This window comes from Cannabis sativa, chromosome 7 (assembly GCF_029168945.1).
Source record: "Cannabis sativa cultivar Pink pepper isolate KNU-18-1 chromosome 7, ASM2916894v1, whole genome shotgun sequence".
NCBI lineage: Eukaryota > Viridiplantae > Streptophyta > Magnoliopsida > Rosales > Cannabaceae > Cannabis > Cannabis sativa.
In genome coordinates this window covers 2,428,495-2,455,781 of record NC_083607.1, presented here as the reverse complement: position 1 = coordinate 2,455,781, position 27,287 = coordinate 2,428,495, and the positions used below count along the sequence as shown (strand labels likewise).

At 33.2% G+C, this 27,287-nt stretch overlaps 1 protein-coding gene across 3 annotated transcripts; it reads left to right on the top strand.

Annotated features, from left to right (window-relative positions):
• The first annotated feature begins 2,954 nt into the window (after positions 1-2,954).
• On the top strand, positions 2,955-23,488 carry LOC115696872 (non-specific lipid-transfer protein 1). Of its 3 annotated transcripts, none has more exons than XM_061101736.1 (2): positions 2,955-3,376; positions 23,266-23,290. In XM_061101736.1, exons 1-2 carry the CDS (start codon positions 3,033-3,035, stop codon positions 23,273-23,275), a joined length of 354 nt encoding a protein of 117 aa, XP_060957719.1. In that variant the 5' UTR covers positions 2,955-3,032; the 3' UTR covers positions 23,276-23,290. The 3 variants fall into 3 exon arrangements, with proteins under 3 accessions (XP_060957719.1, XP_030479618.1, XP_060957718.1); XM_030623758.2 differs by lacking the exon at positions 23,266-23,290 and adding an exon at positions 3,855-4,158 and having other exon boundaries at positions 2,956-3,376; XM_061101735.1 differs by lacking the exon at positions 2,955-3,376 and adding an exon at positions 22,289-22,738 and having other exon boundaries at positions 23,266-23,488.
• The last annotated feature ends 3,799 nt before the right edge of the window (positions 23,489-27,287 follow it).

The window sequence follows — 27,287 nt, the reverse complement described above, 5'->3', positions numbered from 1 at the left end:
GGTTTAGTACATAAACAATCTCTGAAACAGTAAAATTAAATGAAATTACTCAAAAGTCCTTAAATTTAACAATCTCAATAGTTCAAGAGGAATTTTTAACGGTTAAACAAAAGTTCAAAGAGCATATTCCATGTCCTTAAATTACTCTATAGATACATGTATATAGGTATATAGGTATATAGGTATTGTGGAGTGGTGGAGCACATGCAATGAACATAAGCATTAATATGGTATAGAGTTGGAAATAATGGAAGGGTGTGTAGGCACACTGCCCCAAATTTAAAACGTCTGATTCTGATTATATTAGCATGCCATGCATGCCCTGCATGGATATCCATATTTTTACACCAATTTCCCAAAACCCAACTTAAAGATAACAAAAATACTGCACACTCTTCTTATTCCATGTGCACATATATCTTTATAGATAGGAGGATTATTATTAATGGCCACTAATAATTTTGTTTTTGGTAAATGACTACAACTTAATTACAAAATAATTAAAAAATTAAAAATTATTTGAAAAACTAAAATAAATAAGATTAATGCACATTGTACATTTTTCTAATAATAGATCTATTTATACATAATACATTTATATATAAATAAAAGAGAAATGCTAAAGAGTATTAATAGTGCTTAACACTTTTTTATATATTAATATCACTATTAGTTTAATTAAGTATATCGTGTCTTATATAATTTAATGTAATAATTTTTAGAAAATATCGCTAAGTAATCATAAAATAATATGTCTAGAAAATATTAAACATTACTGATATTTAATAGCAATGCTATAAATTTTATAAAAGACATTCATGCATGGGTGGAGTCGTGTCATATGTAAAATTAAAATGTGGAGAAGTCAATTAAAAGCATTAAAATAGTTGACTACTTATACCTAATTACTACCATCCAACTACTCCTTCATGGGATCAGTAGTTTATTTATTATTTTCCTCTCTTGAAAATTAGATTACATATATAAATTATAATTAAGGTTTAATTTTCTCTTCAATTAGTATCTATCTAGTGGTGTTCAATAACTTTTTCTGTCTAATAAACCCCAATAAATTATATACTATTATGTCACCATTTTTCTTATATAGGATTTGTAGAATTTGCTCAAGTAAAGCACACTGATCTCATATATATATATATATATATATATATGATAAAAAAGCATGTATGTTTACACATTAGGCCTATTCAGATTCGATCTAATTATATATTAAATGTTAAATTTTACTATCTGATCTGATCCAGTTGATTACAGTCATCTAATCAATTCAACATCCATTAAATGTTGGATTGAATCGGTTCTATCTGTTGGATGTATTTTATATATATTTATTGGTTTAATATTTAGACTTATTCAATATTTTAAACTAGTATTTTTTTGGATCGGATCGGATTCATCCAATATTTTAAGTCCAATATGTATTGGATTAAACTGGATCCATCTAATCCAAGAAAAAACGAGTAAAATTTTAATGTTAATTTTTATGTATACATATATATTTTACGTATAACATTATAAAATCTAATTACTCATCCAAACTAAATGAAAATAGTAATTAGTTTAATTGGATGTTGGATGTATGGGATTTTTAGACACTCTATCCAACATCCGATCCGATCCAATTGGATATTCAAAAATAACATCCAATCCGATCCGATCACAATTGGATATCCAATATTTGGCGTTCGGTTGTGATTGGATCAGTCGGTTGTCATTGGATTGGATCGATTTATGCACACCCTTACATGTAATTATTAAACAAAAAATCAAAATCCCTACATTAATTGCTTTATATATCGAAAAATGAAAAAAAAACCACCAATTTTTTCATTGTTTTCTTTTATTAGAGTTACTCATATTGCTAATGTGTAAAAATAAATTGTCATATATAAGATGAATGAGCTATTTCTCATATTCTCAATTAGTTTTAAAATGGAACTCCTTTCATCTTATCTTAAATTCTAACAAATTTTATTAACAAATTAAAATTTATTACACGAGTCACTATATTAATTGAAAAAACACAAAAATAATTTTCAACTCTAAAGTGAGTTGTTACAATTATAATAATTTGTCCAAATGAAAATCATTGTACCAGCTGAACTTCGTAAAGCTTGAACCACCATTGAATAGTCAGTTTCAATGAGAACTCGCTGCCAATTATGATTTTTAATCCAACTCAAGGCTTCACGGACCCCTATCTCTGCTACTTCCAGTATTAGCCCTAATTACAATATATATATATATATATATATATATAAATACATGCATATAATTCAATATAATCTATCCCAATAAGTACTCATTAGAAAAAATAATTACTACAAAAAACTAGTACTTTTAGTGATAACTTTTTAATCACAATATAATTTTTTTTTTTTACAAAAAATGACTTTTAATTACAACAAAATATTACTTATTGTGACTATAACATAATATTTATATATGCAAATTGTCATTAATTTAACAAATACTGTGAATAAAAATACATTTATAATTATAATAAATTATAATTTTGTGATTAATTAATACTTTTAGCCATAAATATTTTAGTCACAATATAAAAATAATAATTTATAAATAGTCAGAATTTTTTTTATTTTTAATAACAAATTTTGTTGTGATTAAAAATAATTTTTTTTAATAAATATTAGCTTTAATTATTATGATTACTTTCAATTAACAATATTACTATTTTTAAGTCATGATGAACATGATACTTCACCTTATAACTATTAACATTTTTCGGTTTATAGGTGAACAACAAAAATGTATAATATATACACATTCTATATTTTATATATATTAATTTATTTGACATTTATTAATTACAAGATCTTGAAAATAGTGACACACACACATAAAAATATAAAAATATTCTTTCTCAATTAATTGCTCCCTTTTTTTCCCTATATAAACACACCCCAAATTACAAACTCAAACACACTCACATTTTCAATTTGAATCATCATCACTTAGCAATTATCAATAACATTAATTTCATCAAAATTATGGGTATCAAGATTGTTATGGTATTAGCCATTGTGGCTCTTGTGGGTGCAACTATGCCAATGATGACTGAATCTGCCCTAAGCTGTGGCCAAGTGACAAGTTCACTTGGCCCTTGCTTGAATTATCTTAAGAACGGCGGAGCACCCGGAAATGGGTGCTGCGCTGGAATTAAGAGGTTAGTGGGAATGGCACAGACCACCCCCGACCGCAGAACTGCTTGTAATTGCTTGAAATCCGCCGCCGCAAAAGTTCCCGGAATTAGCCAGAATTTTGCTTCTTCTCTCCCTTCCAAGTGTGGTGCCAATATTCCTTACAAGATCAGCCCTTCCACCAACTGCAACAGGTATATATATAATATATATAATGTGTAAATTATTAGGATAATATATATATATATATTCATGTTTTTAATTAGGGTTTTCATTTTTTTATTTGAATATTTAAAATATATTTTATTTTTAATTTTGTATGTGTATTTTTTATGGATATAAAAAAAAAATTAGCATATATAATTAATTAAAGCTATAATTTTTTTATATAATATAAAATTATTGAATGGAATGTTTTTACGGTTAGGTATAATTTAAGTTGTTTTTATTCACAATAATAATATATGCTTTTAAATACAAAATATATCTATAAATACTTTGTCAAAAAAGTATATATTATATTGTATATACACATGTGTCTAGTTATTTTACTCAATTAATTTTACATTAATAATTTTTTTATAATATATATAAATAATATTTACTTAAAATGTTTGCTATGAAATTTATATTATTAATGTAATTTATTTATTTATTTATTTATTTTTGCAGCATCAAGTGATCAACAGTGGAGATCTGGTGATGGGGAAGAGTAGCAAATATATATTATAATTAAGAATAAAAATTACTTAAAAATATAGTAATTAATTAAGTCTGATGTGTCTTCACTTTTGTTGAGCCAGTACTCATTAATTATTATGATCAGACTATATATTATATTTTAATGGACTGTTTTTTTAATTTTAATTTTAGGGTCAGTTTTGTGTTGGTCTGCAAACAATTATTGTGCAGCAGATTTCAGAAAATTGTTCTAAATTTGAATATTTATATTTATATATATATGGTTTTTATATTATATCTTTATCAAGTTTATTTAATTATATTTCCTTTTCAGCACTGTTACATTAATTCATTCATAATTAATAATCGTGATCAAATTAAAATTAAAATTATATAGGTGGATTATAATTATGACTCTTCAAACTACAAATTAAATAAGATTATATAAGTAAAATTAATCATACATATTAATATCAACGATTCAACATATTACATTTTTATAGATTAATATAAATTAATATGTAAAACAAGGTAAAAGAATCATTTTATTCAGGAAAAAAAAAAGAAAAGAAAAGGTATAAGAATCATTTAATACTATAGATTATATAAATATGCTTATATTTATTTGAGACCGGTGTAGTGCTGATTGATTTAATTGTAATAAAAATATAATTATATATATATATATTTGAAATAATCTCAAACTTTATTAATCAAGTTACTATGAATGGCTAATACAACTAATAATGTCATAAGACTCATCACTATGTAAGGTATGGGCCAAAATATTCTCTCACCAAAAATAAATTGATAAGAACCAATATTGCATTAAAAAAAAAGACTGTGTTTGGATATCTCCAACAATGAATCAAGTTCCTCTGTTCGAAAATTGTATATAAAGTTCTATCCAACAATGAATCAAGTTCTTCTTTTTGAAAGAACCATAAGTTCATTAGAAAAAGAAAAAAAGTGGGAATCACAGGGTGAATTCCCTCCCCTAAATAGGAGCCTTCAGAATCGCCATTCTGTCTGACTTTCTTAGCTAAATCATCAGCTACATAATTAAATCTACGGTTAATGAAATAAAACAAACAAAGTCTAAATTTTTTAATTAGATCTAAAACACTTAAAGAAAGACTAGTAAGCGGCCAGGAAGGAATGCAATTCCTTTTCTGAAGAGCATTAACCACCACTTGAGAATCATATAGGATAGATATTTCTGTCCAGTTGTTTTGAAGAGCCCATTCTAAAGCAAAACGAATTGCTTTTAACTCTGCCTCAAGAGCTGAACCAGCAGAGCATTGACAGGAGTTGAGGTACCAATCTTCCCTTGCATTTTCCACTTTGATCATAGCTGCGCCCATTACTCCTTCACCCCAAAATGCATCAACAAAAAGCACCACATGCGTCTGAAGATGAACCTGCACCTGACTGGCATCCCCGACTCTGGTGTTGCTTCTGCTGCTGACCATATGATGCAGCATATCTTGAACTGTACTACTAATCTTGGTCAGCACTCTCCCCAAATCAATCCTTTCCCCTTTGCAAACCAATTTATTCCTACAGTCCCATATTGCCGAGAAGGTACAACCCATATGAATGAGCAATTTAGTCCTGTAAGCTTGTGGTGCCACAGATAAAATTTGCTCGACAAATTCTGCAATTGTGGGTGCTGGAATACAATCACTTCTAATCGAAAACTCCCCCATGAACCAAAGAAGCTTTGCGAAGTGGCACTCCTTAAAGAGATGAAGACTTGTTTCCTCTCCATTGTCACAGAGGCAGCACTCTTTGTCATGGATAAAAGGAAGTCTGCCCTTGGTTGGTAATGCATCATTAATAGTTCTCCATAACACCAAAGAAACTCTCGGATGAATCTCTGGATGCCATATCCATTTCCACAAGTCCTTCTTAGCTCCAAACCTATGATTTTGATCCTCAAAATATGCACTCTTAACTGAGAATTTTCCATTATTGCTACCCTTCCATATTATATTGTCCTGATGAGGGGAGGGAATCCTTGGAATTTCTAGTATTTTCCTTCCCAAATCCATGCCAAATACTTGTAAGACCACTTCCTTATTCCATTGATAGTCAAAAGTAAGATCAGCCACATACCTGAAGGTGAACCCTCTCGGCTTTAAGCTGTCCATTAACCCCTTGAATTCTTCATACTCTAGCCATGGAATCCAAGGCTGTCTCCAAGCATCGATTGACTTCCCATCAGCTACCAGCGCCATACTTCCTTTCAAGACAATGTTTCTAACTTCCAATAAATTTTTCCATAAGTTAGAATTATTGCTTCTTGGCTTCACCTCCCAAAAACTCTCTGAAGTACAATATTTGCTTAATAAGCAATTGACCCACGGCTTATCCTCTTGTTGAGCTACAGACCAAGCCAATTTTGATAGCAAAGCTCGGTTCATGTCTTCGAATTTTCTTATTCCCAAACCTCCGTGAGCCTTTGGTTGGCAAATAGCATCCCAAGCCCGAAAAGCCATGTATCTATCCTTTGAACCATTGCCTAACCACCAAAATTTTCTCACCATCGCATCTAACTCACGGCATGTCGATAGGGGAACCTTACTTGTGGACATACTATACACAGGCATTGAGGATGCCACTGATTTTATCAGTGTTAAACGACCCGCATATGAGAGGAGTTTAAACTTCCATCCCTCTAACCGCTTCAACATCTTTGACTTCAGGACCCTATAATCTTCCAGTTTTCTTCTCTTGAAAATAAATGGGTTACCAAGGTGTCTTTCGTCCCCTTGAACTTCCAAGATTTGCAATGCTTGAAGAACTTCCTTCTTTCTATCCCCTTTAATGTTGCTGGATATAAGTACACTTGACTTGTTTTTACTATAAACTTGCCCAGACCATTTTTCATATTTCTCTAAACATTCCAATAACGCTTTTGCTTCATTCATATTTGCCCTAGAGAACAAGATAGTGTCGTCCGCAAACATTAAGTGAGAAATCGGAGGAGCGCTTGTTGCAATTTGTCCGCAAACATTAACTTAACTTATTTATTATTTGTGAAATAGGATGGTTTCCTTGGTGGGAGTGTCTAACTTATCATATATCATTTCTCAATATATAAGTATAAAATCCCGTGAATATTATGATAATTTTCAAAATAAAATATATAATCCTTTTTTAATTTTAAATTACTACACACATTTATAATATGACATGTCAATTTAAAACATAATTAGTGTATTTTTAAAGGTAAATATTGAGGAGGGAATTAAAGAGGCTTTTAGTTGGGTTAAAAGCCAAAATTGACACTGTGTTGAGATCGAAACGGACAGTGTGATTTTGGCCAAGCCATTCGTAGTAATCATGCAATGTGTTAAACTTTTGGCCTTCTCATTCAGGATTGCCAATTTTTATTATCTACGATGTCTAATGTTCAGTTATATTTTATAAGACGATCAGTATATTGAGTAGCACACTATTTTGCTACGCACTCTCAGTAGTAGCATTTCTGATATTTCAATTTCGGTTGATCTTCAACATTTTTTGTATTCAGAATGCTAATTTATTTTATTAAAGTTGATATTTCATTTAAAAAAAAGGTAAATATTGATACTATTGAAATCTGAGCATTGCTATTTAGTATTTTAAGATGCTTAACAATGCATGAGAAGGTATTTTATAATTAGTTAGGGGTTTCTTATATCATTTATTAATTATAATGTATGAGATCCGATATTAAAATGTATCAATAACAATATATTACTTTTTGTAATGCATGATACCTTAAAGTGTCCCTAAGCATTTCTCATTAAATATAATCTAGTACTTAATACCTTCAAATACCACTAGCATTTTATTTTAGTTTAATTATTAAATTTAGCATTTTATTTAATTATTTGAAAAAATTAAAAACCATCATAATTTTTGTAATCAACATGCACCACTCAACAAAAAAAAGTTTTAATCACCATTATCCATAATTATAAATAGTAAAATCTTAATCTATCCATTGCATATGTTAGCCCCCCTACTATCTAATTCTGGCTCCGCATGTTAAACCAATTAAATTTAGCCAACTCAACTAATTTAATTTTATATTAAATATGATGATCCTCATTCCTCTAACAATAATCCCATCTCCAAAAATAAACGAATATGCATTAATTTATAAGGACTACAAAAAATATTACTTTTACCAGCACATTTCGTTACTGTGATAGTAAAAGTAACTTTTAACAACGCATTTCGCAAACTGCACTGATAAAAAAATCAAAGTTTTACCAGCGCACATTTGCAGTGACTAAAATCTAACTTTTACTAGCGCATTTACGCGTTAGGAAAAATCATTTTTGTCAGCACTTTTTATTATTTTGCATGTGCTGGCAAAAGTTCTATTACCAACGTTGATTTGCCAACCCTTTTGCCAATACATTAGAGTAAATTCAATTTTACTAGCGCAATACCGAACTTTTACCAGGACAAAATGTGCTAGCAAAAGTGACATCCTTGTAGTGAGGGTAGTTTGTAGTCCACCGTCTAAAAAGATGTTGTGGTAGATTATTCTCTATTTATTTCGGTACACAAGATTATTATTAAGTCAATTATTTTTATGATTATATATGTTATAGTTATGTAAGTACATGTAAATTTTTTAGAAATTTTCGAATACTTTACTATATATGTATGCTAAAAATAAAATTTACATATTTTGTTGTACACGCAACTTTTTTTTTTTTTATACACATGACAAGTAACACTACAAAAATAGCTACTTTTAGTGACAATTTTTTAGTCACAACATTTTATGTAACAAAATATAACTTTTAATCACAACAAAAAGTTATTTGTAACTAAATTAGTTTTAGTCACAACAAGTATGTGACTAAAAACACATTTAGTCACAAAATTTTTGTGACTAATACTTTTAATTACGACCTTTTAGTCGCAACATAAGAAGGATAATTTATATAGTCAGAATTTTTTTTTACTTTTAGTCACAAATTTTATTGTGACTAAAAATAAAATTTTTTTATAGCTAACTATTTAAATTTTATTTTCGGTATTGTAAATTATTCAAAAAAATTTAAAAATTATAATAATCCTAAATAATTACAATATACACGATTATAAAAAAAAATTATAATAAAATAATTTTTAAATACCAAAACAAATAAAATGTCAATCTCCTGAAACGGTGTACTACATATATTTGGTAAAATGTAATACATAGTGGATAGGTAAAGGGGCAAGAATATATAAATGTATATGATATATATATATATTAATAATTAATTAATGAGAATTGCTAAAAGGTAATAAGGTATTATTGGTATCTAGCATCATCTTCCGTATTATATATATTATTTTTAGTGTAATTATTAAGTAACAGTCTCATATAACTTTAAAAAAAAAAATTTAAAGAATATCACTAACTAATTGTAACACAACTATAAAAAATATATCCAATAACAATGTGCGCTATGTATGTGTTTACATGTACACTTGTTGAAATAGAAGGAACACGTATACAATGGCCATATATAGTGTACGAGAAGGGCAAATTAAGCTCTTCTATGTACCCATCAAATCAAATCAAATCCATACATGCAGGGCCGACCCTGAGAGTAGGCGAGTTAGGCGTGCGTCTCGGGCCCCTAACCGCTCAGGGCTCCGAAATTGTGAAAAGAAAAATATATATTAATATATAGATAAAATATTAAATAAAAAAAATATAACAAATATTATTTGGTGTAGTAGTGAAAGGTTTTACTTTAAGCCAAGAGGTCAAGGGATGAATCCCTAATCTCTACCTTTTTATTTTTTTTTAAAAAAATATTTATTGTGTAGCTATGGAGAATTGAACCTTGAGCTCTTACGAGTTTTTTAAAGCTTTACCATTACACTAAAATATTAGAACTATCATTTTGATTATAATTAAACTATATATATAGGTCCCAAAATTTGATTTTACCTTAGGCCCCATATACCTTAGGACCGGCCCTGCATACAAGCATACTCCCACACGCAATATACGCAATTTTTACACACATATGGTCTTTTATTAAAGGCTAATTAGGTTGATATACTTGCTGATTCATAGAAAAAAAAAGACTAATTAGGATTTTCGCCTTTTAAATTTTAATATGTATTAAATCATGTCCCTGAATTTGTAAGGTTGTTAAAAAATTTTCTTGAATTATTGAGATTGTTAGATTTAAAAAATTTTATTTAATTTTAGTAAGAAAAGTTTATCATGGATAAAAGTTCAACGGGAATAATTTGGTAAATGCCAAAGTTTGAGGAGCATGATTTGGTAGATATCAAAATTTGGGTACCACGATTTAATACATGGATACAATCACCGAATTAATAAAATTGAATGAAATTAGACATAAGTCCTTAAATCCAACAATCTCAATAGTTCAGAGGGAAATTTTAATGAATAAAAAAGTTCATGGGCAAAAATCATAATTAATCTTTATTAATAATAGGTTGTATTTTTAAAAGCCACTTAAAAAATATGTTTAAAAGAAATATTTTTTTGCCCTTGAACTTAGTGGGCCATAAATATAGGTCTAACTTGTCTTACCTCAAATGCTGCATATATATGTGGTATTTACATAAATATAGAAAAAATAAAGCTAGTTTAGATAAATATGGTAATGAAACTTAATAAGAAAAAATATGGTATTTAAAATAAAAATTAAACATATGGGATATGCCACTTTGAATTACCATAAAAAATATACAAGTTCCCTTCATATTTTTTTTTTTAAAAAAAAATAAAACAAATAAAAACTACATTGATCGTCGGAGTTGTCATTAGTGCTGGAAAAGGCGCTGGAAAAGTCGCCGGAGTAGATGTTGGCGCTGGAAAAGTTGCCGGAGTTACTGTCGGCGCTGAAAAAGTTATTAGAATTTGTATTGTCGCCGAAAGAATTACCAAGAAACTGGTTTCTTGGTAATTTTTCCGGCAACAATATAAATTCCGACGACTTTTCCATAGTTTGCTGTCGTTACCAGAAAAGTCGCCAGAGTAGCTGCCGGTGTCAGAAAAGCCATCAGAGTTGCTGTAGGTGCTGAAAAAGTCGTCGAATTGGCATTGTCATCGGAAAAATCACCGAAAAAATACCAAGAAACTGATTTCTTCATCAATAAATTTCTTGATGAAGAAACCAGTTTCTTGGTGATTTTTTCGGCGACTATGCCAATTTCGACAACTTTTTCAAAGTTTTCTGTCGGTGTCGAAAAAGTCACCGGAGCAGTTGCCGGTGTCGGAAAAGTCGTCAGAATTAGTATTGTCGCCAGAAAAATTACCAAGAAACTGGTTTATTCATCAAAAAATCGGGTTTTTCATCAAGAAACCGGGTTCTTCATCAAGAAATCGGGTTCTTCATTAAGAAACCAGCTTTATGATGATTTTTCTAGTGATTTTTTCGACTACAATGCCAATTTGATGAATTTTTCAACGTCGGCAGCAACTCCGACGAATTTTTCAGCATCGACAGCTACTCCAGTGATTTTTCTGACCCCGACAGCAAATTCCAGCGACTTTTACAGTATTAGTGACAAATAAAACTGTCTAAACAAATAAAAACATTAAATATGAGATTTGAAAACCTAATTTACATATATATGATATATTAAATACTATAAAAATACCTAAAAATTAAAAAAATACCATATAGATTGGTCAAACTTAAAAATATCATATTCAAATAAATAACTTTTAAAATCCCATAATAAAGTTCACACAAAACATTATTTTAAATATCAAAATGTGTCGATTAGACTTTTCTCTTTCGGTAATTATAATTTTACCTATTTTTATACGATGGTGCATATTATTTTTTCAAGTTTTTAAAGTTTATATAGATAGTACTTAATTATTTGATTTTATACATGTAAAATATATTATTTGAATTAATCTTTCTATATTATATATTATTTTAAATTTTTATAAAATTTATTAAATGTCTTAACTAATTATAATATACATTATATATCATTATAAAAAAAAATGCATGATAGAATAAATAGGATTCGTACTCTTGAATTATAGCCCTTGTAGCATTTTGTTCTTTATTTTTTTTTTTTAAAATAAATTCCTCTAAACTATAAAGTTATTGTAAACACACCCTTTAGTTACATTCTACTTATTTTGATAAATAATTTAATGATATAGCAATTTTTTTTAAAAAAAATTATAAGTATCATAGTTGAGAGGTAAAAAATCCTAAAATCCTATAAATAGTTATAAATATATTATGATATATATGTGGGTGGCCCACATGTTAGAATGGGTTGTGTAATTGTTGGTTTTAGTGACAAATAGACAAGAGTATTTATCAAAATGAAAATTAAAATAGAGTACGTAATCAGTTTACAACTTTTGTTCTCTATATAATAAAATGTTAAAATTGGACAAGAGTTGGGAAAAATATTATCAATTTTTGTATAAAATCTTAGCTTAATTTGATATTAAGAGAATGGATATGTATGTTAACTATTTATAATATTAATAAATAAAGGAATATTGGTATGATTCTTTGAATGAAAGAAATTCTTCATATTATAATGCTGCTATTTTGAAATGATTGATCACCAAAATATCTAAACCCAATATAATTCAAGGCAAAGATAAAAGATTCAAGAACAATGAAATATTTAATTAAGTCTCTTGCATGAATTTTACTTTTCCTAATAATTCTCTATATGTTGTAATTAGTCATTATTTAAGGAGCTCTTTTAGTACGTTGTGTTATATTGTATTGTATTGTGTTGTATAATATTGTGAATTATATTATATTATATTAATATTATTTAATACAATACTATGTTAATTTGATATTGATTTGTATTAATAGTGTAACGCCCTAATGCTAAGGCACGCTACAGTGCTTTTTCAATTACTGTGCAATCTTTGCTAATCAAAGAAATTTCTCGAAAAACGTGTTAAATTAAAACTTTTGCTTTAAATATTAAACTTTGTAATATAATATAATATTTACAAATCCCGGGATCCCGTTTTCAAACCTTGTAAAATTTACTTTTCAAATTATACATTTCAAAATACACAAGTTCTAGGTCGCACAGCGACTTTCAAAATACAACTCCCAGATGTCCCGAGACCGAACACTCCAGGTCGCGCCGCTTGACATGTACAATCCCATCTGAGCTCGGGTTCACTCCTGTTCAGTCATAGCCTTTCCTTTACCTACACATGAAAGTAGAAACTGTGAGTCAACAGACTCAGTAAGAAATGCATATAACACATCATATAATTTCCGACCTGTAAATAGGCGCCCATACACCTATTTACAGAGCTTAACAGATGAGTATGAACGTTCTAACTAGGATACGACCATGTACCATGTACCACATGCACTCAGTATACCATCGTACACTAGTGTAGGTAGGGTATGGACCGCACCTTAAGTACCGTTAAGTGTTGTACCACAGACACCTTGTACTTTTCCGTACAAGTGCTGGTAACACCATGATGTACTTATAAACATCATACACCTTACCAATGCACTCTGTATCGCAACCGTACAAGTGTTGGTAGTGTATGAATCACAACAAATAAGCATGTATATATATTAACACATACATACATTCGAATATTCATATCACACATTATACACAGTTCTTACCTGTTTTCCGAATTCAAGTGTGCTGGCCAACCTGAACGGAAATCTCGTGCTAGATGGATGCCCTAATCACAACAATTGCAACACAAATGAGTGACTCACTAAATCACTTTCCGGGACTTAAACTTGAAACTAAACGTTTCCCTATCGATAAACCTCATGGCAATACCCTAAATATCTCAAAATTGGCCAAAACTAGGGTTCTGGAAATTCCCCCAACAAAGTGCACGGTTCCCAACCGCATCCCGGTTCTGGGTCACCAACCGGTCGACCGGTTGGTACAGACCACCCAGAACCGGAATTCCGGTTCTACTGCTGGGAACCAAAAATCATCCCCCTTGATTCAATTCAATCCCAAACTTTACCAAACTCTCCAGTATACCTATACAATGTATAAACATCCATTTCCAATCAACCAATCACAGAACAAACCAATAATTCAATTTATGCCATTAAAGCTCAAAGCTTGAGTTTCCAAAACTCAAGCTTGCTTAGAACCATTATCAAGCATCAAAACCAGCAACTAGGGACTTAAACTAACTTAAAATAACTCTAGAATTCGAACCCTAAACATTTTAAAACCTAACAGCCCCAGAAATTCAATTTCACACCTTCAACCTAAGCTTAAAACTTGAAAACTAAAGAAGAGTTCCATTGAAGCTTACCTTAGGTTGTTTCCCCTTGAATCTATGGCTGAAAACACAGAAAAATCCCAGCCCCTTCCCCCTTGTTCTTGCTGCCTTCGAAGAGAGAGAGAGAGAAGAAAGAACTTCTCACCAATTTCTAATTTTCCAATTTCTTTTCTTTCTTCTTTTTAATTAAGTTAAGCAATATTTTTAACTTATCTTGGCTGAGAAAAAGGGGTGCTAGGTGTCACCAAAATAACCAGCCACCTAACCTCAAATAGATCAAATGACTAAATTGCCCTTAGACTTAAAACTAGGGTATTTTCAAAGCTAGGGGTAAAATGGTCAAAATCCACAACCCCGCTCAATCCCGATAATTTATTTTCTCTAAAATATTCCCCACTAAGAAATAGGGTTCTAAACTTACCCATGTGATCAATCTAGCCATCCATCGCATTTTCCGTTGTCGCCGAGCAAAAATTACAAAATTAACATATTTCATATATAAGCTAAATAATACCCCTAGAGTTTAATAAAATCTCCGGAATTGAGAAATTATAACTCTAATATTTATTTCTAAATATTGGGGTCCACAAATAAATAAATTAATAAATAATAATAAAATAATATAAATTAGCGCTAATTGCCTTTACTAATCCACACTACTAGAGCGGTCATTACAATTATCCCCCCGTTAATAGGATTTCGTCCCCGAAATCTAACCTGAACAGCTCTGGATGTTGAGTACTCATATCTGACTCCAATTCCCAGGTGGCTTCTTCCACCTTACTGTTCCTCTAGAGCACCTTAACCAGTGCAATAGTCTTGTTGCGAAGAACTTTTTCTTTTCTATCCCAAAATCCGAACAGGTTGTTCTTCATAGGATAAGTCTAATTGTAGTTCAAGGGCTTCATAACTCAAGACATGAGTCGGGTCTGATACGTATTTCCTTAACATAGAGATGTGAAATACGTCATGAACAGCTGATAATGCTGGTGGTAAGGCTAGCCGATACGCTACCTGCCCGACCTTCTCGAGTATTTGAAATGGTCCAATGAACCTAAGGCTTAACTTACCCTTCTTCCCGAAGCGCCTAATACCCTTCATGGGTGAAACTCGCAGGAAAACATGTTCCCCTGCCTGAAATGTAACATCTCTGCGCTTCGGATCAGCATAACTTTTCTGCCTGCTTTGAGAAGCAAGCATCCGAGCCTTGATCTTATCAATAGCTTCATTGGTCTTTTGCACCAACTCTGGACCTAGGTACTTCCTTTCTCCTGTCTCGTCCCAATGAATAGAAGAACGACATTTCCTACCATATAACATCTCATAGGGAGCCATCCCTATTGTACTTTGGTAACTGTTGTTGTAGGAGAATTCAATTAAAGGCAAGTACTTACTCCATGAACCCTCAAAGTCCATGACACAGGCTCGCAGTAAATCTTCTAAAATCTGGATAGTTCTTTCTGACTGACCATCAGTCTGAGGGTGAAAGGTTGTGCTAAACTTTAACTTGGTACCCATAGCCTTCTGAAGACTCACCCAAAACTTTGATGTGAACTTTGGATTCCTGTCTGACACAATAAATTTAGGGGCTTTATGGAAATAAACGATCCCCTTGCATACAACTCAGCCTACTAATCCACTGAATATGTAGTTTTCACTAGTAGAAAGTGAGCTGATTCTGCAAATCCGTCCACTATGCCCCTTACTGAATCATACATTCCCGTAGTTCTAGGTATTCCAATTATAAAATCCATTGCAATGTCCTCCTACTTCCACTCAGGAAGGACTAAAGATTGCAATAACCCTGCCGACCTCAGGTGTTCAGCTTTAGTTGCTGGCAGGTTAAACACTTGAACACATAATCCACCACTTTTCTTTTCATCTCGTACCACCAAAAATAGGATTTTAAATCCTGACATATTTTGGTGGTTCCTGGATGCAATGGATAAGGTGTGGCATGAACTTCTTCAAGTACCTTCTTCTTGACCTCTTCAACATTAGAAGCACAAACTCAAACTTTAAATATCAACATTCCACTGTTCGAAACTAAAAAGTCTTTAAGTTAACCGACCATTACATAGTTTCGAACTACAACTAGCTCAGAGTATTCCAATTGCGCTTTTCTGATCCTTTCTAATTGATCAAATTGAAATATTAAATTGTGTAACTTTCCAACTATGAATTCAACCCATGCGTTAACCATTTCAGAGGCTAGTTAAGGGCTATTAAAACAGTAGTACAAACTTGCCTGCAATTCTTTCTACTCAACGCATCGGCCCCATCGTTGGCCTTTCCGGGGTAATACAAAATCTCGCTATTGTAGTCTTTAACCAAAACCAGCCATCTTCTCCAACTCATGTTTAAATTCTTCTGGATGACAAAGTATTTGAAACTCTTATGATCATTATAAATCTCACACTTTTACCATAAAGATGATGTCATCATATCTTAAAAACAAAATCACCGCAGCATGGCCTAACTCATGAGTTGAATAGCGCTGCCCATAATCTTTCAGTTGACGAACAGCTTAAGCTATAACTCTGTTGGTTTGCATCAGAACACATCCCAGACCTTGTCTGGATGCATCACAAAAACTACAAATTTCTCTTGATCTGATGGAAACGCTAACACCGGAGCTGTTATCAAACGTTGTTTTAACTCCTGAAAACTTGTTTCACATTTATCTGACCACACAAATCTCTTATTTTTCTTGGTCAATTCGGTTAGGGCATAAAAATTTTAAAGAATCCTTCAACGAAACATCGATAATACCCTGCTAAACCGAGAAAATTTCAAATTTTTATCACAGACTTGAACCTCGGCCAATTCTTCACTAATTTTATCTTGTTTGGATCAACCATAATTCTATTTTTCCCAACAATATGGCCCAGAAAGGACACCTCGGACAACCAGAATTCGCACTTTTTAAACTTGGCATAAAGCTTGTGATCCCTAAGTCGCTGTAACACCATTCGAAGTTGACGCTCGTGCTCCTCTTCTGACTGAGAGTATACAGGAATGTCATCGATAAACACTATAACGTAGTTATCGAGAAAATTCTCGAATACTCTATTCAAAAGATCCGTAAAGACCGCAGGAGCATTAATCAATCCGAATGACGTTACCAAAAACTCATAGAGCCCATATCTGGTTCTAAAAGCAGTCTTTGGTATGTCCTTCTCCCGAGTTCTAAATTGATGATAACCAGATCGTAAATCAATCTTCAAAAACACAGTATTCTTAATCATCAGCTTGTTTAGTTCCCGATAATCAATACACATTCTGAGGGAACCATCTTTCTTTTTCACAAAAAGAACCGGAGCTCCCCAGGCGATACACTGGGTCGAATATACCCAATATCAAGCATCCCTTGAAGTTGTAACTTAAGCTTATTGAGTTCTGCTGGAGCCATCCTATATGGAGCTTTAGAAACGGTTCGACTCCAGGTACCAAATCAATTAAAAAGTCAATCTCTCGCTGTGGCGGCAATCCCGGCAACTCCTCGGGGAACACATCAAGAAAATCTTTAACCACCCGGACTACCTCAGGCCCAAATGTTTCAGGTCTGCTGGAGTCAAATACCACCGCTAGAAATCCTACACAACCATTGCATAGTAAATCCCTAGCCCTCAACACAGAAATAACCGGGATCCGAGACCCCTGAACCGATCCATCATAAACAAATGGATCTTCACCTTCCGGTTGAAAAATCACCATTTTACACCTACAATCTATACGGGCCGAATACTTGGATAGAAAATCCATTCCCAGTATAATATCAAACTCCGTTAATTTCAATTCTATAAGGTCAATACTCAATTCCCTATCCTCGATCCCAATTGGCATAGACCTAAAGCGCCTATTAGAGATAACCAATTCCCCGCTAGGCATTAAGGTTCCAAACCCTCTTACAAGAAAATCATAAAGTCTATCCAAAAGATTAAATACTTTCGATACTACATACGAGTATATAGTCCCAAAGTCAAATAATACATTAAAATGGGAGTTGCTGATAAGAAGCTAACCTTTCACCATAGAAGGACTGGATGCAACATCAGCCTGAGTGATAACAAATGTCTGAGCAAGTACAGGCTTTACTTCCAGCTTCTGCTTATCTTTCTTTGCCTGAGGGCAATTTCTCTTAAAGTGCCCAACCATGCCGCACAGGAAGCATGCTTTTCGGTTGCACTCCCCGGGATGATGTTTCTTACATCGCGGGCACTCAGGGTAAGAATAATCCTTGCGTACACCCTTGCCTCGATTTCCCCGGAACCGCTTGTTCCGTTTTAAACCCACCATTGATGACGTAGGTTTACTCTCCTGCTCAACCATGGAGCCCCTACCACTTCTGCCATAACTAGAAATATGGCAAGCGGTATCCCAATTTCGTGGCATTACCTCTGAGGCCCTAAAATACATTCTTTAGAGCTTCCAGTCCAGAGAGCATTCTCCATATCTGAATCTCCCTGAAAGACTGTAGGTTCATTTATCCAAATTCTCTCATGCCATGATCCCACTTGGTTATCAGCCATACTATACTCTGCTGGTAATACCGAATTGAGAATGCCTGGCATACGAGGTAAAGGTAATACAGGAAACCTTTGTTGTTTCAACCTCTGAATCTCCTCATCGTGTCGTTGAATCATAGCTTCCATTTCTGCGAATCTTTGCTCCAACTCCCACGAAGCCTGTGACGAACGACCATCACTCCCATCAGAAGCCATCCAAAGGCTTTCATCTTGGTTGCGGGGAGAACTCAAACTCCATTCTCTCCAACCGTTACTAGCCCTGACCACACTATCCAGACTCCCCAAATTGCACCAGGTGTCCATACTATAGGACAAACCTGCCAATTAGTAAGTCAGTCTGGTCAGGCAACGACCCCATTACAAACTTTCTACCGCACTTATGGATTCTAAGGCAACGCACTTAAAATAATTAATTAAAATCTAATATGCCTCCTAACATGCTCTCATATTCATTTTTATTTAAAATACTAAACAAGTACGGGCTTACTGAACCGTGAACCGAGCTTTCTCTGATGAAGATTGTACATGTCATAGCAAGCTTCGGTAGACAAACCTGGCGGCTCTGATACCAAAATTGTAACGCCCTAATGCTAAGGCACGCTACAGTGCTTTTTCAATTACTGTGCAATCTTTGCTAATCAAAGAAATTTCTCGAAAAACGTGTTAAATTAAAACTTTTGCTTTAAATATTAAACTTTGTAATATAATATAATATTTACAAATCCCGGGATCCCGTTTTCAAACCTTGTAAAATTTACTTTTCAAATTATACATTTCAAAATACACAAGTTCTAGGTCGCACAGCGACTTTCAAAATACAACTCCCAGATGTCCCGAGACCGAACACTCCAGGTCGCGCCGCTTGACATGTACAATCCCATCTGAGCTCGGGTTCACTCCTGTTCAGTCATAGCCTTTCCTTTACCTACACATGAAAGTAGAAACTGTGAGTCAACAGACTCAGTAAGAAATGCATATAACACATCATATAATTTCCGACCTGTAAATAGGCGCCCATACACCTATTTACGTAGCTTAACGTATGAGTATGAACGTTCTAACTAGGATACGACCATGTACCATGTACCACATGCACTCAGTATACCATCGTACACTAGTGTAGGTAGGGTATGGACCGCACCTTAAGTACCGTTAAGTGTTGTACCACAGACACCTTGTACTTTTCCGTACAAGTGCTGGTAACACCATGATGTACTTATAAACATCATACACCTTACCAATGCACTCTGTATCGCAACCGTACAAGTGTTGGTAGTGTATGAATCACAACAAATAAGCATGTATATATATTAACACATACATACATTCGAATATTCATATCACACATTATACACAGTTCTTACCTGTTTTCCGAATTCAAGTGTGCTGGCCAACCTGAACGGAAATCTCGTGCTAGATGGATGCCCTAATCACAACAATTGCAACACAAATGAGTGACTCACTAAATCACTTTCCGGGACTTAAACTTGAAACTAAACGTTTCCCTATCGATAAACCTCATGGCAATACCCTAAATATCTCAAAATTGGCCAAAACTAGGGTTCTGGAAATTCCCCAACGTGCATCGGTTCCCAACCCCGCATCCCGGTTTCGGGTCACCAACCGGTCGACCAGGTTGGTACGGACCACCCGAACCGAATTCGGTTCTCTTCTTGGGAACCAAAAATCATCCCCCTTGATTCAATTCAATCCCAAACTTTACCAAACTCTCCAGTATACCTATACAATGTATAAACATCCATTTCCAATCAACCAATCACAGAACAAACCAATAATTCAATTTATGCCATTAAAGCTCAAAGCTTGAGTTTCCAAAACTCAAGCTTGCTTAGAACCATTATCAAGCATCAAAACTAGCAACTAGGGACTTAAACTAACTTAAAATAACTCTAGAATTCGAACCCTAAACATTTTAAAACCTAACAGCCCCAGAAATTCAATTTCACACCTTCAACCTAAGCTTAAAACTTGAAAACTAAAGAAGAGTTCCATTGAAGCTTACCTTAGGTTGTTTCCCCTTGAATCTATGGCTGAAAACACAGAAAAATCCCAGCCCCTTCCCCCTTGTTCTTGCTGCCTTCGAAGAGAGAGAGAGAGAAGAAAGAACTTCTCACCAATTTCTAATTTTCCAATTTCTTTTCTTTCTTCTTTTTAATTAAGTTAAGCAATATTTTTAACTTATCTTGGCTGAGAAAAAGGGGTGCTAGGTGTCACCAAAATAACCAGCCACCTAACCTCAAATAGATCAAATGACTAAATTGCCCTTAGACTTAAAACTAGGGTATTTTCAAAGCTAGGGGTAAAATGGTCAAAATCCACAACCCCGCTCAATCCCGATAATTTATTTTCTCTAAAATATTCCCCACTAAGAAATAGGGTTCTAAACTTACCCATGTGATCAATCTAGCCATCCATCGCATTTTCCGTTGTCGCCGAGCAAAAATTACAAAATTAACATATTTCATATATAAGCTAAATAATACCCCTAGAGTTTAATAAAATCTCCGGAATTGAGAAATTATAACTCTAATATTTATTTCTAAATATTGGGGTCCACAAATAAATAAATTAATAAATAATAATAAAATAATATAAATTAGCGCTAATTGCCTTTACTAATCCACACTACTAGAGCGGTCATTACAAATAGTTTGTATAAAATTATATTATCTTTATCATAAATTCGATTATAGGGTCTAAGGACCAAGTCCGGGTACGCGTTTGGATTTGGGACTGGGTTCGGGTCCAAATCTAAATCTGGGTTTGGAACCAAATTGGATCTGGGGCCGAGATTCCCAATCTCGAACCCTTTATAAATATTATAATACAAATTATTACAGATAATTTGATATGTATTAAATAATACGATTAGGGTACGTTTGGTACGCCGTATTGTAATATATTGTATTGTATTGTATTGTGTTGGATTGTGTTGTATTGTATTAGTATTATTTAATACAATACAATGTTTGGTATTAACTTGTATTAATTGATTGTGTAAAGTTATAATATATTTTATAATACACTCGATCTCAACACCAACTACAGGTTCGGGTCCGGGGTTTGGGGTCCAGGTCCAGATCCAAGTCTGGGTCTGGGTCTGGGTCCGGGTCCGAGTCCGGGTCTAGGTTCGGGTCTCGGGTCCGGATCAAGGTCCGAGTCCCGGGTCCGGGTTTGGGTCGGAGATTGGTGTTGACCCCAAATCCTTTGTAAATATTATAATACAAGCTAATACAGACTATTTATTATGTATTAAAAAATTTGGTCGTAATATTTAATACAATACATTGCTTTATCTAAACATAGTATTATTTATTATTTAATACAATACGACCCTTATACGAGGTACCAAACGAGCCCTTAATTTCTTAAAATTTATGGCCGTAATAATTAATACAATACAATATTTTATACAAATTTAATGTTACTTGTCATTTAAATACAACCTACCAAATGAGTTCAACTAGTATTAATTAATCTAAGTTAAAAATAAGATATAATAATTAATTAAAAGAAAAATTCTACGTACACGTAAAATATAAAAATATTCTTTCTCAATTAATTGTCTCACTTATTTTTTCCCCTATATAAACACACCCCAATTCTCCACATTTTCCACACAAATTACAAACTCAAATTCAATCTCACAATTTCAATTTGAATCATCATAAATTAGCAATAATCAATAACATTAATTTCATCATCAAAATTATGGGTATCAAGATTGTTATGGTATTAGCCATTGTGGCTCTTGTGAGTGCAACTATGCCAATGATGACTGAATCTGCCCTAAGCTGTGGTCAAGTGACAATTTCACTAGGCCCTTGCTTGAATTATCTTAAGAGCGGCGGAGCACCCGAAAACAAGTGCTACTTTGGAATTAAGAGGCTAGTGGGGATGGCACATACCACCCCCGACCGCAAATTTATTTGTAATTGCTTAAAAGCTGTCGCCACAGAAATTCGCGGAATTAACTTGAATTTTGCCTCTTCCCTCCCTTCCAAGTGTGGTGTTAATATTCCTTATAAGATTAGCCCTTCCACCAGCTGCAACAGGTAATATAATATATATGTATAAATCATTAAGATAATATATATATATTCATGTTTTTAATTAGGGTTTCTATTTTTTTATATGAATATTTAAAATATGTTCTATTTTAATTTTTTATATTTTTTTATGAATATCTGAAAAAAAAATTAGTATAATTAACTAAATAAAACAAAAATTATTAAATGAGATGCTAGTATAATTTTTTGGATGTAATTAATTAATTTATATATAAATACGGTTAGGTTTAATTTAAGTTGTTTTTTAGTACAACCATAATATATGATTTTAAATACAAAATATATCTATAAATACTTGTCAAAAAAGTATATATTATATTGTATATACACATGACATGTGTCTAGTTATTTTTCTCAATTGATTTTCGCCATGTACATATAATAATTTTTTTTATATATATAATATATATATAAAAAAATATTTACTTAAAATGTTTGCTATATGAAATTATATTATTAATTTTTATTTTTCAGATTATATATCATTAATGTGTTTTTTTTTTTTTTTGCAGCATCAAGTGATCAACAGTCGAGATCTGATGATGAGGTGTCATGAGGATAAAGAGTGACAGTAGCAAATATATATTATAATTAAGAATAAAAATTTACTTAAAAATATAGTAATTAATTAAGTCTGATGTGTCTTTGTTGAGCCAGTACTCATTAATTATTATGATCAGAATATGTATGGGTTTTTCTTTTTTTTTTTCTTTTAATAAAAATGATAAGATCTATTTATCAATAAATTTGTTCAAAATAATAGAACGCACTTTAGAGGAATAGTCCTCTAACGGAAGCACACGACTTGTAGAGAAACAAGAGTTTTTTGCCAAGCAATGAGCCAATTTATTTACAAATCGTTTTACAAAATACAAATTGTGAAGGCATAAAATACCGCTTTGAATTGCTTGAACACACACCAAGCTATCTGTTTCCAACATGACTATCCCACGAATGAATTGCAATCCAACTCAATGCTTCTTTAATATATATGGTTTTTATTAATATATATACTTATCAAATTTACACTATAAAATTTTTTACTTTTAGTCACAATAAAATTTATGATTAAAAGTTAAAAAGTTGTGACTAATAAAAAATTATTATTCTTATATTGTGACTAAAAGGTCCGTAACTAAATGTATTAATCACAAAAATTACAATTTATTGTGATTAAATATATTTTTAGTCACAATACTTATTGTGACTAAAACTAAATTAATGACAACTTGTGTCTAAATGGTATGTTTTAGTAGGGATAGCAATTCGTGTTCGTGGATCGTGTTCATGTCGTGTCGAGACCCATATATAGCAGGTACATGCTTGATCTGAACACGACCCGTAGGGGTGTTCATTCGATCCAATCCGCACTTTTTTGGTCAAACAACATCCAATCCGCACTAAGTGCGGATTTCATATTTTGGATCCAATCCGATCCGCATAAGAGTTTGATGTGATCAAACCGATCACAACATCTAATTATCAAGAACAGACTTAATTGATCAAAGTCTAAAAATAGATTAGCAAAACTCAACATAAAAGAAATGCAATTTAAGACAGTAAAACAAACTGAATTCAATACAATAGAATGAAATCAAAGCATTGTCATTATGACACTCCTCATTAACCAAGTGTACAAAGATTTAGATTACAAGTATTGGTGGTTGAATGAACAAGATGAAGAGATAAGTACATGAGTAATACACACACCAGAAACTGGTTTTGAAAGAACCAGAATCGACAATTACCCTCTGTCTCTTCTCTCACTCTCTCTGATTTACTAATTTGTAATAAATGAACCACACCACCTATAGAACTAGGAGTGACTATTTATAGACACCAACTACCATAACTGTTTTAATTGAAAGTTAGTTAAAACAGTTAGGAAAGTCCAAAACAGTAAGTGTCCACCTAAGACTTAGTTTCTAGGCCATAATACAACAATTCCACCTTGGCATAAACACTTAGACTTAGGTGATTTAAAAAAATGACAGACTTTGATGAAAGATGGAAACTCAACCAGTTTCCTTGAAGTTGACCAAGTTTAAACAATGTCTAAACTTGGTTTGAGTGACACATTTTGTAAAAATATCAGCTGGGTTGTGTTCAGTGCTGATCTTCTTCACTTTTACCTCTCCATTAGCAATGATCTCTCTGATAAAGTGTAGTTTGATGTCAATGTGTTTTGACCTATCATGGAACATAGGATTTTTCATCAAGTGCAATGCACTTTGGTTGTCACAGTGGACTGTCATGTCTTCAGAGCTAAACCCAAGTTCCTTTGAGAGACCTTTCAACCATAATGCTTCTTTTATTGCCTCAGTTGCAGCCATGTACTCAGCCTCTGTGGATGACAGGGCTAAAACCTTTTGAAGATTCAACTTCCAGCTAATGCAACCACCCAGAGCAGTGAATATGTAGCCAGTTAATGATCTTCTAGTGTCTATGCAGCCTGCATAGTCTGAGTCAACGAATCCTTCAACCTCACATCCACCTTTTTCAGTTGTTTTGTAGATCAAACCCATGTTCAGAGACCCTTTAACATACCTCATAACCCATTTGACTGCCTCCCAGTGCAGTTGTCCAGGATCAGCAACAAATCGACTCACAATGCTCATGGCATAGGCTAGGTCAGGCCTTGTGCACACCATGGCATACATCAAACATCCTACACACTTAGCATATGGTATGCCATCCATGTTTCTTCTTTCTTCTTCAGTCTGAGGGGCCTGTTCTTTAGTGAGTTTGAAGTGTTGAGCTAATGGTGTCATCACAGGTTTGGCTTCATTCATGTTGAACTTCATTAGAACTTTCTTCAAGTATCCCTGTTGTGTTAACATGATGAAACCAGGTCTTTTCCTTCTGATTTCGATTCCAAGAATTTTCTTGGCTTCTCCCATATCCTTCATCTCAAATTCACCTTTGAGTTGACACTTCAACTCACTGATTTTGTGTTTATCCTTGCCTACTATTAGCATGTCATCAACATACAATAGCAGGTAGGTTTCCTTGTCAAAATAAACACATGGATCATATCTACTCTTGGTGAATTTTATTCTTGACATGAACTTGTCAAATCTGATATTCCATTGTCTAGGTGCTTGCTTTAGGCCATAGAGGGATTTGTGTAGCAAGCATACCTGGTTAGGGTTACCATTGTCAAATCCCTCAGGTTGCTTCATGTAGATTTTCTCATTCAAAGTGCCATGTAAGAAAGCTGTCCTCACATCCATTTGATCTATTTCTAGATCTTGAGCAGCAGCTTTTGCCATAATGGCTCTAATAGAGGCTTGCTTCACTACAGGTGCAAATATATCATTAAAATCAACACCTTCTCTCTGAGTAAATCCCTTTGCCACAAGCCTTGCCTTGAACCTTACTGAATCTTCATTAACTCCCTCTTTTTGTCTAAACAGCCACTTGCTATCAATCAATCTCTGCCCTGGTGGTCTGTTCACAACAGACCATGTTTTGTTCCTGATCAATGACACTTTCTCTTCATTGATTGCCCTCAACCAGTGTTCCCTGTTTCTGCATTTCAGTGCCTCCTTGTATGTAGTGGGTTCAGAATTTTCAAGTTCACTGGCAGCAGCTAGTGCAAATGTAGAGAAATATGCATACCCAAGCTTTGAAGGAGGTCTGATGTCTCTTCTTACCCTATCTCTGGCCAAGAGATAGTCATCAAGATTTCCTTGTGTTTCATGAGATTGATCATCATGCTCTTAAGCTTGGTTCTCATCTGCATCTGAATCTTTATCTGTGCAATGTGACTGATCCACCTCAAGATTAACTCTGCTATATGACTCTTCTGTCTGTAGTGTTGGGTTTGGTAAGGGTTTCATGGCCATTTCTTCTTCTCTGAAAGTGACATCTCTGCTGATGATGCACTTCTTGAATCCTGATTCAAGACACCAAAGCTTGTATCCCTTGACACCTTCAGGATATCCCAAAAACATACATTTCACTGCCCTAGGCTTCAGTTTGTCTTGCCTTACATGAGCATAAGCAGTGCACCCAAAAACCTTTAAATGGTCATAGGTTTGAGCTTCTCCAGTCCACTTTTCTTGTGGTGTCATGAAATTTATACCAGTGGAAGGACATCTATTTATTAGATAGCATGCTGTGTTCAATGCTTCACCCCAGAATTTTCTCTCTAAACCAGCTCCTTTAAGCATGCATCTAACCCTTTCAAGCAGTGTCCTATTCATCCTCTCTGCCAGGCCATTTTGTTGAGGAGTGTCTCTAACTGTCAAGTGCCTGGCTATCCCTTCTTTGCTGCAGAATTCTTTGAACTGGTTTCAACAGAATTCCCATCCATTATCTGTTCTAATCTTCTTGAGTTTCTTACCAGTTTGATTCTCAAAAAGTTTCCTCCAATTGATAAATGTGTTGAAAGCCTCATCTTTGGTTTTCAAGAGATAAACCCACACTTTTCTTGAGTAATCATCAATGATACTCATGAAATAGTAAGCACCACCAAGTGTGGGAATCCTTGAAGGACCCCAAAGATCTGAATGCACATATGCCAATTGCT

Excerpts from the sequence above, each read along its gene's own strand:
- LOC115696872 (XM_061101735.1), top strand. The coding sequence starts at position 22,395 with ATGGGTATCAAGATTGTTATGGTATTAGCCATTGTGGCTCTTGTGAGT.